General features: G+C 42.1%; 1 protein-coding gene across 4 annotated transcripts in view; it reads left to right on the forward strand.

Annotated features, from left to right (window-relative positions):
* The window catches only part of LOC140197675 (trans-2,3-enoyl-CoA reductase-like), a 215712-nt gene that overhangs the window by 38782 nt on the left and 163482 nt on the right, over positions 1–13448 (forward strand). For all 4 annotated transcript variants that reach the window (XM_072257976.1, XM_072257975.1, XM_072257974.1 and 1 more), the window contains exon 2: positions 11585–11636. In XM_072257976.1, the coding sequence (XP_072114077.1) occupies positions 11585–11636 (52 nt within the window). The remainder of the gene's footprint in view (positions 1–11584; positions 11637–13448) is intronic.

Here is a 13448-nt window from a genome sequence, read left to right on the forward strand (position 1 = left end):
GATGTTCTCAATGGTGGGCAATTGGGTGCCAATAATCGGCTGGGCAGTTTTCACCACACGCTGGAGTACTTTGCGGTCCAGTACGGGACAATTGCCATACCACACTGAGATGCAGTTGGTGAGTATGCTTTCAATGGTACAGCGGTAAAAGTCCATCAGTCAGTATCCTGGGACAGAGGTGACTTTTCTTGATGCTCCACAGGAAATAAAGGCGCTGTTGCGCCTTTTTGATGAGGATGGAGGAGTTCAGGGACAGGGTGAGATCCTCAGGAACATGGACACCAAGGAATTTGAAGCTTTATACACGCTCCACTACAGCTCCATTGATGTAGGTGGGGACATGAGTGTGGCTCCTAGCATGCCTGAAGTCCACAATGAATCACCGTTAGGCGTAACGGTGGGGTCGACCTGTTCTGCAATAGTTTCGTGGGCCAGTGAGATAGACCAAAGAAAGTGCAAGAGAGATCGTAAAGTGGCCATAGTGGATGCAGTTGCTGTGATGTCCCATAGAGTTTGTTTTGCTTGTCAGCAGCCAGGGCACGAAGCAAGGAATTGTCAGAATAGACATGGGAGGGTAAAGGAGTTGATATGCTACAGGTGCGGCCTATTGGGACATGGTTGGAGGCAGTGTCCAAAACAGAAAGTAAAACATGTGAACGTTACTGCAAACATGCAATCTCTCACCCCATCGGTGCCCAGTCGATCAGTTCATAGAGCGAGTAAAGACGGCTCCTAGGTCAGAAAAAGATGTGGCGGCAGGCCCCACTGCCAACGCTGGTGACCCGCGGATGTACATAACAGCATTGTTAGGAGGACGGCGATGTAATATGTTAGTGGACACAGGGGCATCGGTATCGATAACAGACTTACCTCTGCCAACAACCGGACAGGCCAGTTATATTAGGGGTGTAGGAGGGAAAACGGCGGAAGCAGAAAGAAGCGAGTCCCAAATACTAGAAATCAGGGGAGTGCAGCTTCCAGTGCATTTCTGAGTATGTCCAAATATCGAGGGCACTATCTTTGGAATAGACTTCCTAAGGGAAGCAGGAGCTGTTATAGATTCGGGAAAGGGAGAAATAATATGGACAAGTCAGGGGCAGCGAACGCATACAACCAACAGAATACACAACCTGGCTAGTATAGTCGTAGCTGCCCCGATCACCAAAGACTGGAGCCAGGATAGTGTCTATGGGTTACCTTGTCAGCAGTTCCCAGCAGTGTGGGCTACACACAAGCAAGATTGTGGTCGAGTAAAGATAGACCCAGTTAAAATGGAGGAGGGTCTGTATAAACCCCATTAGCAGGACCCTATAAAAACTGATGCACTGACAGCTGTCCAGGGTATAGTGAAGGAACAAAAAAAAGAGAGACTGCGACCACTACTAACTTGCCTATATGGCCAGTAAAGCCCAGCGGATCATGTCCATTAACAATAGGCTGTAATGCCCTTAAGACCAGGCCAAAATTGCATCCCATAGTGGCGGGCCCTGCAACAATCCTGAATGGCTTGTCACAAAACATAAAGTTTTTCCAGTCCCTCCGAGGGCAGACATTATTGCGAACAAGGCAGCAGAGGAACAAAAGGCAACTGAAATTGCAAGTGCGCAGGAAGAAACGACAGAAGTCAGTTTAGTTAAATGATATGAAGAGGTGGAGGCAGAAGAGGAGAGGTGGCGGAGAAAGGGAGCAAAGGAGGGACCAGATGGGAGCTGGACACACGGGGAGGAAAGAGTCGTGGTGGCCCCACCATGTATTAGGCCGATATTACTGAAGTTATATCATGGGGTAATTACGGGTTGCGGGGACCATGGGGCTTACAGGGATAGAATGACGCTGTACGTGGAAGACCTTTGTAATCAACTTAAAGTGTTGAAGGACCAAGCGAAACAGCAGCAAATTGTTGATCAGAGAGAGCCAGAGGGAAAGAAAATAGTCCTTCCACAGCCCGATAACCAAGTCATGGTGAGGGTGCTGTCAGAAAGGCCAGGGTCTGCCCCCAGGTGGATAGGACCACAGACAGTACTCTTAACCAATGATACGTGTGTCTGTGTGCAGACTTGGTGAGGCAGCCAGTGGAAACACTGGACTCAGGTTAAAGCATACAACTCACCCTCTTGTTGCTCCCACAGACAGAGCAAGAGTACCCAGTAACCATGTAATTACAGAGAACCTAAGAGAGGAACACCAGCCAGCCATACCAGACCTGACCACAGCTGATAAAAACATACCCGGAGGAAACTCAAAGGCAGAAAACCACGACAGCGTGGCAGAAGACACTGAGAGCGTGTTGGAAAACCATGAATAGTGTGATGATGATGGTACTCTGTAATGAAGGCTGTTTGCTGAAGGCAGATTATTAGTGTGGTAGCATAGAATAGAAAAGATTGGAAAATAGATGGGGAGGGATTTTTAAGTTAAAGCAGAGACAGCAAGTTCCACAACTTCGATGGCATTTCAGACTGCACACGACTTCTGAAGGCAGTCACCTTCAGTCTATATGAGGAGCTGGGAGCTGGGCCCTTTCAGCAGTTGGGCCAGTGATCGACTGGACAGTTCAGAAGGGGGTGCCACCGGGGAGAGGTCCTTGTAGACATTTACACAGAGGCCACCCCAACCCCTTCCTGTACATCGATGAGAGAGCCTGTGGGTGCTCCTTGGAAGAGTTTCAGCGACCAGAGAATGAAGGGGTGAAGACAAAGGAATGTGATTAAACTGCAATCAGCCTGCAGGGAAAGAGCCGACAGGCACACAAAAGAAGTCACATTTCTAAAGACTTGTTCAATTTTCTGGAACAGCCTCTCCGCTTAACATTTGGTAGGTAGTGATTAGGGAACGCTCGGGTATATATCTAGGCACACAAAATTGGGGAGGGGGGGAGTTTCGAGACAGGGCATTTTTGCTGCCTTATTTGAGTAGATCCTCATAGGCTGGCCTTTCCTGGTATAAATTTATTTTTGTCCAGGAGGGCCAGGAGGAGGGACTGTTGGAGTGATTTTTGGGTTTAGGTCGTTTACATTTAGCAAATGGCTTTGGCTACCAGTCCTCTGTTCCTTGGCAATGTATTGTGGATTCAGTTTGGAACAATGGATTCCTAAAAGCCCCGTCCAGATGCTGCTGGCGCCTGTGGGATGGATGCGAATCAGAAGGTGTGAAGTTTGTATGTAGTTTCAGAAAGCATTGTCTATACCTTGTAAATATGGAAGGTCCTTTGTGTTTAGCAAATAAATATCGAGCGTCACACTGGGCCAGCAGACCGTTCCATGAAAGCGACTCCGTATGATGCCTGCTGTACCTGGTTTTGTCGAATAAAGAAGCTGCTTTGTATCTACCAGAAACTCTCTCTGGTGATTTCATTCATGCAACAACACCTATATCTCTCCATAGGTAGATATTAGATGCCTCATTTTTTGAGAAGCATGCCTAAGAATGAATATATGAAAGGCACATTACCTTACTCCTTATAATTAAATATTTGGCTTATAAGTATTAACATGGTCTGATTAAAATCACAGAGAAACACGTCCATGTTTATAAACTGAGGTACGGATAACATTGATAATGCAAAGTGACAAATAATTTCTCATGCTCATGTAATTACTTTTAGACCTTTGTAATGACTAAAATGATGCATATGGCATCAGTGCAGACTGAGAAAGAAAAGCTCATCTATTCATAGCTGATCATGAGTATCATTAGTCAGTGCATTATTAATTAACGATGCATGAAGAGCAAGAAAAGCTCATAAACATGATTAATTTTGATGGTTTTGGCTGAATTGAGCTGGGCAATTGATGATTAATATTCCATAGAGCATTGTGCACTTTGAGGCATTTATTCTCACAACTGAAGCAATGCTTCAGTTAACTTTAGAAGCAGGAATTTAAAAACATATCCCAAAGATCGTCCTAAATTATTTTGCTTCAAAGGGTTTCATAAGGGACTTCGGTTTTGTAATTTAACTGTTAAATTTTTCCTAATGTTAGATAGAACTGTACTTTAAATTGTGTGGTGTGCTGCTCAGTTCCGAAGTATAATTCCCACCATTCTTCAGTGTTTAAAACATCAAAGCTCAGGAAGAGTCCATTGTTGTTTTCATGTTGTGAAAAACACTTTGTCAAACTTTCCCTACAGCAGCAGCTTGCAAAATGTTTATTGGATAGACATTGATTAGTTATGAATAATTCAGGAAGACTCAAAAAGATGCTAGGATTCTTCTCTCTAGCAGCTTCTAAACTGAAATCTGCCACTCACTTTCAATGTCAAAGGATGGTTAACAACCAGTTAAAAAGAGCAACTAAAATTGATTAATGGATTATTTTGTTTCAGTAATTTTGTCATTTTAATGATTGTTTGTATAAATAGGGAAGAGGAAATGTTTTGCTGGTGAGTGCTGCTTGGTCTTTCATGAGCAAGTCTATTCAGATCGACTACAATTTCTCCTCCACAGTTTCCATCAGCACAGGTGCACCACAAGGCACTGTGCTTAACCCCTGCTCTACTCACTTTATACTTAGGATTGAGAGGCTAAGCACAGCTCCAATGCCATATTTAAGTCTGCTGATGACACTACTGTCATTGGTTGAATCAAAGGTGGTGATAAACCAGCTTATAGGTCGGAGATTGAAAATCGGTCTGAGTGGTCCTATAGCATCAACCTCTCACTCTATGTCAGAAAGACCAAGGAGCTAATTATTGACTTCAGGAGGAGGAAAAGAGGGGTGGACAGGGTCAGCAAAATTGAACTCCACTGTGCTATTATTTTAGAGGATCTGTCCTGAGCCTAGTAGGTAATTGCCATTACAAAGAAATCACAGCAACCTCTTAAAAGTTTGCGAAGCTTCAGCATGTCATGTAAAACTTTGTCAAACTTCTATAGATGTGTGGTGGAGACAATATTGACAGGTTGTATCATGACCAGGTATGGAAACACTAATGACTTTGTGTGGAAAAGCTTATAAAAGGTAGTGGATATGGCCCGGTCCATCATGGGTAAAGCGCTCCTAACTATTGAGCATATCTACAAGGCATTGTTGCAGGAAAGTAGCATCCATCATCAAGGACCCCTACCATTTAGCCCATGCCGTCTTCTCGTGGCTGCCATTGGGAAGCAGATTCAGGAGCCTCAGGACTCACACCACTAGATTTTGGAAAAGTTATTATCCCTCAAGCACCAGGCTCTTGAACCAGAGGAGATAACTTCACTCAACTTCACTTGCACAATCATTGAAATGTTCCCTCAACTTATGGACTCAATTTCAAGGAGTCTTCATCTCATACTTTCAATATTTATTGTTTATTTATTAATTTATTTACTTATTATTTCTTCTTTTCTTTTCTGTATTTGCACAGCCTGTTTTCTCTTGCACATTTGTTGTTTGTCCATCCTGTTGGGTGTGGTCTTCAATTAATCTTACTGTGTTCCTTGCTTTTACTGTGAATGCCTCAAAAAAATGACTCATTTCTTGTATATGGTGATATATACAGCATGCACTTTGACAATAAGTTTACTTGAACTTTGTACTTACTGCATAGCTAAAGTCCCTAGTTTACTTCAGCTGTCAGTGTCATGCACAGATCTGCTTCTGAATGTTTGTTTTAAAGTTAAGAACTCCGGGTCTTGTTGCTGGAAATAAATTCAAAGAAGTTGGCAGTTTTTATTTATACAACACATTTGTTGTGAGAAAATCATCCAAGGATATCTTCAATGAGATGCAATTAGAAAGTGAAAGATAGTGAGAAATGCAAGAGACTGCCGATGCTGGAATAGAGATCAGAAAAAGAAATTGCTGGAGGAACTCAGCAGCTTGTGCTGCATCTGTGAAGGTAAAAAGATGGTTGATGTCTCAGGTCAATACTGATAGGATCTGAAAGCAGTTTTTTGTAAGTAATGTACAAAAGTAGTAGGATTTAAGGAAAATCTAAGGACAGGAGCAGTCAGGCTGAGGAAACAAACTCCTGAACGGGACCAGGCAGCAGTTGATACCATGGCCAAGAGTGGGACACTGGTCAACAGGCTGGAATCAAAGAGTCTGCATATTTCATGGGGTGAAGTAGGAGACAAAAACTTCTAGGTATAGACCGTAAGACATAGGGGCAGAATTAGGCCATTTGGCCCATCGAGTGTGCTCTACCATTCAATCATGGCCGAACCTTTCTTTCCCCTCCTCAGCACCACTCCCCGGCCTTCGCCTCGTAACCTTTGATGCCATATCCAAAGAACAAACCATCAAACTCTGCCTTAAAACACCCAACGACCTGGCCTCTACAGCTGCCTGTGGTAACAAATTACACAAATTCACCATCCTCTAGCTAAAGAAATTTCTCCGCATCTCTGTTTTAAATGTATGCCCCTCTATCCTGATGCTATGCCATCTTGCCCTAAACTCCCCATCATGGAAAACATCCTTTCCATATCTATTCTGTCTGGACCTTACAATATTCAAAAAAGTTCAATGAGAGCACCCCTCCACATCCTACTAAATTCCAATGAGTACAGACCCAGAGCCATCAAACATTCCTCATATGATTCTCCTTTCATTCTCAGAATCATGCTTGTGAACCTCCTCTGAACCCTCTCCAATGCCAGCACATCTTTTTGGATGAGAAGCCCAAAACTGTTCACAATACCTAAGGTGAGGACTCATTAGTTCCTTATTAAGCCTCAGCATCAAGTTCCTTTTCATAAATTCTAGACCTCTTGAAATGAATGCTCAACTTACATTTGCCTTCCTTACCACTAACTCAACCTGCAAGTTAACTTTTAGGGTGCTCTGCACAAGGACTCCCAATTCCCTTTGCATCTCAGATTTTTGGGTTTTCCCCCGTTTTCAAAAATGGTATGCACATTTATTTCTGCTACCAGGATAAGACATGAGAGAATAGGACCAATCAAGTGCGATGGTGGAAAAGTGTGTATGGAACCAGAGGTGCGGAATGAATACTTTGTTTCAGTATTCACTACGAAAAGGACCATGGCAGTTGTAGGATGACTTACAGCGGACTGAAAAGCTTGAGTATATAGACATTAAGAAAGTGGATGTGTTGGAGCTTTTGGAGAGCATCAAGTTGGATAAGTCACCAGGACCGGACCAGATATACTACAGGATACTGTGGGAGGCAAAGGAGGAGATTGCTAATCCTCTGGCAATGATTGGAGGGTTGAAGATGTTGTTAATTTATTCAAGAAAGGGAGTAGAGATAGCCCAGTAAATTATAGACCAGTGAGTCTTACTTCAGTGGTTGGCAAGTTAATGGAGAAGATCCCGAGAGGCAGGACTTATGAACTTTTGGAGAGGTTGTCAAAGGCAGGTCGTGCCTTACGAGCCTGATTGAATTTTTTGAGGATGTGACTAAACACATTGATGAAGGTAGAGCAGTATATGTAGTGTATATGGATTTCAGCAAGGCATTTGATTAGGTACGCCGTGTAAGGCTTATTGAGAAAGTAAGGAGGCATGGGATCGAAGGAGACCTAGCTCTTTGGATCCAGAATTGGCTTGCCCACAGAAGGCAAAGAGTGGTTGTAGATGGGAGATATTCTGCATGGAGGTCGGTGACTAGTGGTGTGCCTCAGGGATCTGTTCTAGGACTTCTTCCTTTTGTGACTTTTACAACATAACAAAGAAGCCATTTTTATTTTTAACACAACAAAGAAACCATTTTATTAGCCTTAGCAGTAACATAAAAGAAGAAACCCCTTACACTAAAATCAAATAATTACGCAAATGGCAAAATAGTACAACCGTGGGGCACAAGGGAAGTCAAAGCCAATGTAAAAACAAAAGAAGGGCATACAACAAAGCAAAAATAAACAGGAAACATAGAAACATAGAAAATAGGTGCAGGAGTAGGTCATTCGGCCCTTCGAGCCTGCACCGCCATTTATTATGATCATGGCTGATCATCCAACTCAGAACCCCGCCCCAGCCTTCCCTCCATACCCTCTGATCCCCCGTAGCCACAAGGGCCATATCTAACTCCCTCTTAAATATAGCCAATGAACTGGCCTCAACTGTTTCCTGTGGCAGAGAATTCCACAGATTCACCACTCTCTGTGTGAAGAAGTTTTTCCTAATCTCGGTCCTAAAAGGCTTCCCCTCTATCCTCAAACTGTGACCCCTCGTTCTGGACTTCCCCAACATCGGGAACAATCTTCCTGCATCTAGCCTGTCCAATCCCCTTAGGATCTTATACGTTTCAATCAGATCCCCCCTCAATCTTCTAAATTCCAACGAGTACAAGCCCAGTTCATCCAGTCTTTCTTCATATGAAAGTCCTGCCATCCCAGGAATCAATCTGGTGAACCTTCTTTGTACTCCCTCTATGGCAAGGATGTCTTTCCTCAGATTAGGGGACCAAAACTGCACACAATACTCCAGGTGTGGTCTCACCAAGCCCTTGTACAACTACAGTAGTACCTCCCTGCTCCTGTACTCGAATCCTCTCGCTATAAATGCCAGCATACCATTCGCCTTTTTCACCGCCTGCTGTACCTGCATGCCCACTTTCAATGACTGGTGTATAATGACACCCAGGTCTTGTTGCACCTCCCCTTTTCCTAATCGGCCACCATTCAGATAATAATCTGTTTTCCTATTTTTGCCACCAAAGTGGACAACTTCACATTTATCCACATTAAATTGCATCTGCCATGAATTTGCCCACTCACCCAACCTATCCAAGTCACCCTGCATCCTCTTAGCATCCTCCTCACAGTTAACACTGCCGCCCAGCTTCGTGTCATCCGCAAACTTGGAGATGCTGCATTTAATTCCCTCATCCAAGTCATTAATATATATTGGAAGAGAGAGGAAGCTTTTAAAACCTACAGAGAACAACTAAAATAATCATTAGAGGGGAAAAGAAATATGAAACCAAGCTTGCAAACAATATTAAGATGGATAGGAAAAGCTTTTTCAAGTATATTAAAAAAAAGAGAGATGAGAGTGGATATAGGACTGGTAGAAAACGAGACCCAAAGAAATAATAACGGAGAGCAAGGATGAAATAAATGAGTATTTGGTAACATTCTTCACTGTGGAAGACACAAGAAGTGTGCCAGATGTTGAAGGGTAGAAGGAAGATAAGAGCATGCATTTCCTATTACAAGGGAGAAGGTGCCCAAAAAGCTGGAAGACCTAAAGGTACCCAAGTCACCCAGACCCACTGAACTGCTCTCTATGGTTCTGAAAGACGTAGCAGTAGAAATTGTGGAGGCATTAGTAATGATCTTTCAAGAATCAATGGACTCTGGCATGGTACCAGAGGACTGGAAAATTGTAAATGTCACTCCACTCTCTAAGAAAGGAGAGAGACAGTAGAAAGGAAATTATAGACCAGTTGGCTTGACCTCTGTGGTTGAGAAGATGTTGGTTTCAATTGTTAAGAATGAGGTGATGGAGTACTTAGTGATGCAGGGCAGGATAAGACAAAGTCAGCATGATTTTCTTAAGGGAAAACTTGCCTGACGAACTTGTTTGGGATTCTTTAAGGAGGTTACAAGTAGTATAGATAAATGGGATGCAGTGGATGTTGTACATTTGGATTTTCAAAAGGCCTCTGACAAGGTGCCATAGAAGAACGGTCCCCTTTGTTGTGCTCACAGTTGGTGACTTCTAAAGGATTTCGGAGGACAACGGGAAGATCGACAGCATCAGATCACCCGAAGACTCAAATCATTCCCCCTCTCTCTCTCCATCACTGCTCAACTCAATACCCCGAACTGAACTGAACTTTACCATCTATTTATATATATAAAAGCATTGCTAACCTGTTTGATATATCTGCATTTATATTACAGTATTGCGTAGTTATCAATAAATTTGTGATACCATGCACCGTTGAAATTAATAATTAACTTAAGGGATACATTTATTAATTCCAGACAATGGAGATTTAATACCACTTTGCTTCAAGACTCAGATTTTGTTAGGTTTATTGAGGAACAGATTAATTTTTTCTTTAGAATGAATTCTACAAAGGATATTTCCAGTGGGACACTCTGGGATACTTTTAAATCATATATTCGTGGACAAATTATTTCATATACTTCTGGATTAATTTTTAATTAGGAAATACTTAGACTGGTTGACAAGATTAAAGAAGTTGATAAGAATTATCTAAGTTCCTAAGGTTTTAATCTTACTGAGATTTCAGTTGTTAACACCTCACTCTTGATCTTTAGCTAGGACGGGACTAACCTTCTCCCTGAGGGTTCCTCCATTTTCAAGAGCCAGCAACTTTCCAAGGGTTTGGGAATCAGCAATCCACAAGGAAGTTTCCAATGAAGGTTCCTGATTTCAGGAGAATACACAATATACCACCTGGAGACAGCTGGGTGAATCCCAATAGTTTGCATGTTGAAGTTACCTGCACACTCTTCATCTAATCCCACTGACAAAGATGCCCCCCAAGCTTTTGATGGAATATTGCAAATGTTTGATGTATTTTCAAGCCATCTCATTTGATCTTGTCTTCCTTTCTCATTTATTTAAATAGACAAAAGAAGTCAAGTTTATTGTCATATGCATAAATACAATGAGGCATAAGGAAGTAGGGAATGTAATTGTAAACCATAATAATAAATAATTTTGTTAAAAACACATCTTCTTAAATGTGCACCAACTACAAAGGAGAAGAGATGAATTGGCATTGCATCTTCAGCTCTTTGATCTGCTAAAGAAGCAACTCCAATGCAATTTGTGCTAAACAGTGAGAGTTGTCCTTTTCCTCACTGTAAATATGCAGGAATCATAGCTCATTTCTCCCAGCTCAGAGGGCAGTTTTGCCTTCGTACAGAGGAGTGTAATGGCCTCAACTCCCCTGAAAATGCTCTCACTACTCCACTGTAAGCCTTCATTACCCAGGCTGTTTGCCAAAAGTACTGAGTAACGTCCCTGGAAATAGTTCTGGTTTACCGACTGAAACAGCTAATGAAAATCTCTTGTCACCGGGGGGGGGGGGGGGGGGGGGGCGGGATGGAATATGGTGGGACAAACCCTTTTGTTCAAATGGTGATAACTTTCTAAAAAATTTCTCTTGCATACTCTGGTAATTTTGAGCAGAAATTATATTTGATTACTGAATTAACAACAAAAAATATGGGCTTTTTTTGAAGAAAAGGGATGAGTACTGTTCCTTGTTCACATGTATTCATTGTTTTACTATTAACAAAAGTATAACAGAGACAGATTTAAATAAATGAAGTATTTTAGAAAACTTTTTCAAAAATTATTAATATTAATCTTTTCAAAAGACAGTTAAAAAATAATGTTATTTCGATTGCTAGTATTGCTATAATACTTTGCTTTCAAAACATATCATCTAATGTCACATGTTCTCGCAACGGTCTAGCTGGTGACAAGCTAACAGAGATGTTCCTTGTGAAAACATCTCACTGTTCTTGGGTTGTGAAAAATAATTTGCTGCTTCATTTGGCAGTGAAGATAATTATTATGTATCTTTTTATTATGGGTGGGGTTTAGAGAATCAAGGGTTCCATCCTGGACACACATGACATAGGTTCACCACCCCTGTTTGCAACTGTGCAGAAAACGAACTTATTACTTTTTATCGTATTTTTCAGATGCTTCCTTCGTTTACCATTGCTGATGTTAAACACAAGTTTTACAAAATTTGTAAGTAATACATACAACTTTTGTACGTCTTTCATATTAGGATATTCACAGAGATATTATGCATAATTTCATCAATTTCCCTGGATGGTTTAATTAAAAATCTAACAGCTGCTCTATGATAAACTGTTAAGATAATATCCGGTTTCATAATAATCCAATGTGGTAACAACTGCTGCAAGCAAATGGAGACTGAAAAAAGTGAGGGTAGATTTGTGGAATGTATTTCCAATCATTGAAAGTAAGAAACCATCAATGTAATGTTAGTCCCCAAGGATTCAGAAAAATCATCTTTATCCAGAGACTGTGAAGCTCAATATTACAGGAAATTGTAGAGGTGCTAATACTAAATAATTAGGTCAGGAGGGTATAGTACAGTATGAATCATCTTCTGATTACAGTCTGCTAATGGTCTTTTGTGATGACATAAGTTGGTCATGAAATATTACCTTGGGAGCTCTCATGCAAGATTCCCTAAAGGTTAACTTGCAGTCCTAATGCTAGCATTCATTTTGAAAGGAATAGAATATAAATGCAAGGGTGTAAAGCTGAGGCTTTATAAAGCATTGGTCAGACTGCACCTGGAGTCTTATGAGCAGTTATGGGCCTTTTATCTAAGAAAAGGTGTGTTGACATTGGAGATGGTCCATAGGAGGCTCCCAAGAATGTTTCCAGGAATGAAATGGTTAACGTCTGAGGAGCATTTAATGGCCCTGAGCCTGTACTCACTAGAGTTTTTAAGAAAGAGGGAGAAATCTCATTGACTCTAATCAAATATTAGGAGGCCTAGAGTGAAGATAGAGAGGACATTTCCATATTGTTTGGGGGGGGGGGGGTTGCAGAGAACGGGGTTTCCAGTGTGACACCAAACAAAGCTATCGGACGATTGATGTTAATGAGAGAAATAAGAGAGACAATGGAGAAACATTCAAAATGTTAATAAGAGAGAAGAGAGGGATTAACAGAAAAGAAACACAATTCAGAATATTGACAGACCGGTTACTTTGAACCTGAACTGTTTGAAGTTTGATGGACAGGTGATACCCCAGCAAGGGGATAAAAAGAGCAGGTTCGCTAAGGTACGCGACACACCTCGAGACCCTGGGAAGAACAGTGTGCCTCCGCAAGTGGTGGGAGTTTGGAGGTCTGGTTCACGGGAACTGACCAGAGGTTCACAGGGTGTAAAGGTACGATTGGTGGGAACCTGGGGTGTGTGTCTGCCCTTGCCTGGGTGCCGGGTTCACTGCAGAAGAACAATCGTATCTGGAACGGAGGGGTCACAGTCGGTGACCACAGCGGGATAGAAGATATCAAAGGGTCTGCCTGAAACCAAATTGCATATCTCTCTCTCCTCACCCCGCCCCCCCCCCCCCAACAGTACGACAACAGTGATTACTGCAAACTGCACTAAACTGAACTGAACTCTGCGGCACTTAAGACTGATCATTTTACCCCTAGACTGCGACAGAGCTTGGTTGATTCCTAATACCCTAGTTCTGTGTATATGTGTGTATTATCATTGCTAACCTGTCACATTTATGTCCTTACGATTAGAGTACTGTATTACTTAGTTCTTTAATAAAACTTTGTTAGTTCCTAGTAATCCAGACTCCAACGAGTGTTCCATTTCTGCTGCAAACAACAGGAATTCTGCAGATGCTGGAAATTCAAGCAACACACATAGAAGTTGCTGGTGAACGCAGCAGGCCAGGCGACATCTCTAGGAAGAGGTGCAGTCGATGTTTCAGGCCGAGACCCTTCGTCAGGACTAACTGAAAGAAGAGTGAGTAAGGGATTTGAAAGTTGGAGGGGGAG

This window comes from Mobula birostris, chromosome 5 (assembly GCF_030028105.1).
Source record: "Mobula birostris isolate sMobBir1 chromosome 5, sMobBir1.hap1, whole genome shotgun sequence".
In the NCBI taxonomy this organism is placed as follows: Eukaryota; Metazoa; Chordata; class Chondrichthyes; order Myliobatiformes; family Myliobatidae; genus Mobula; species Mobula birostris.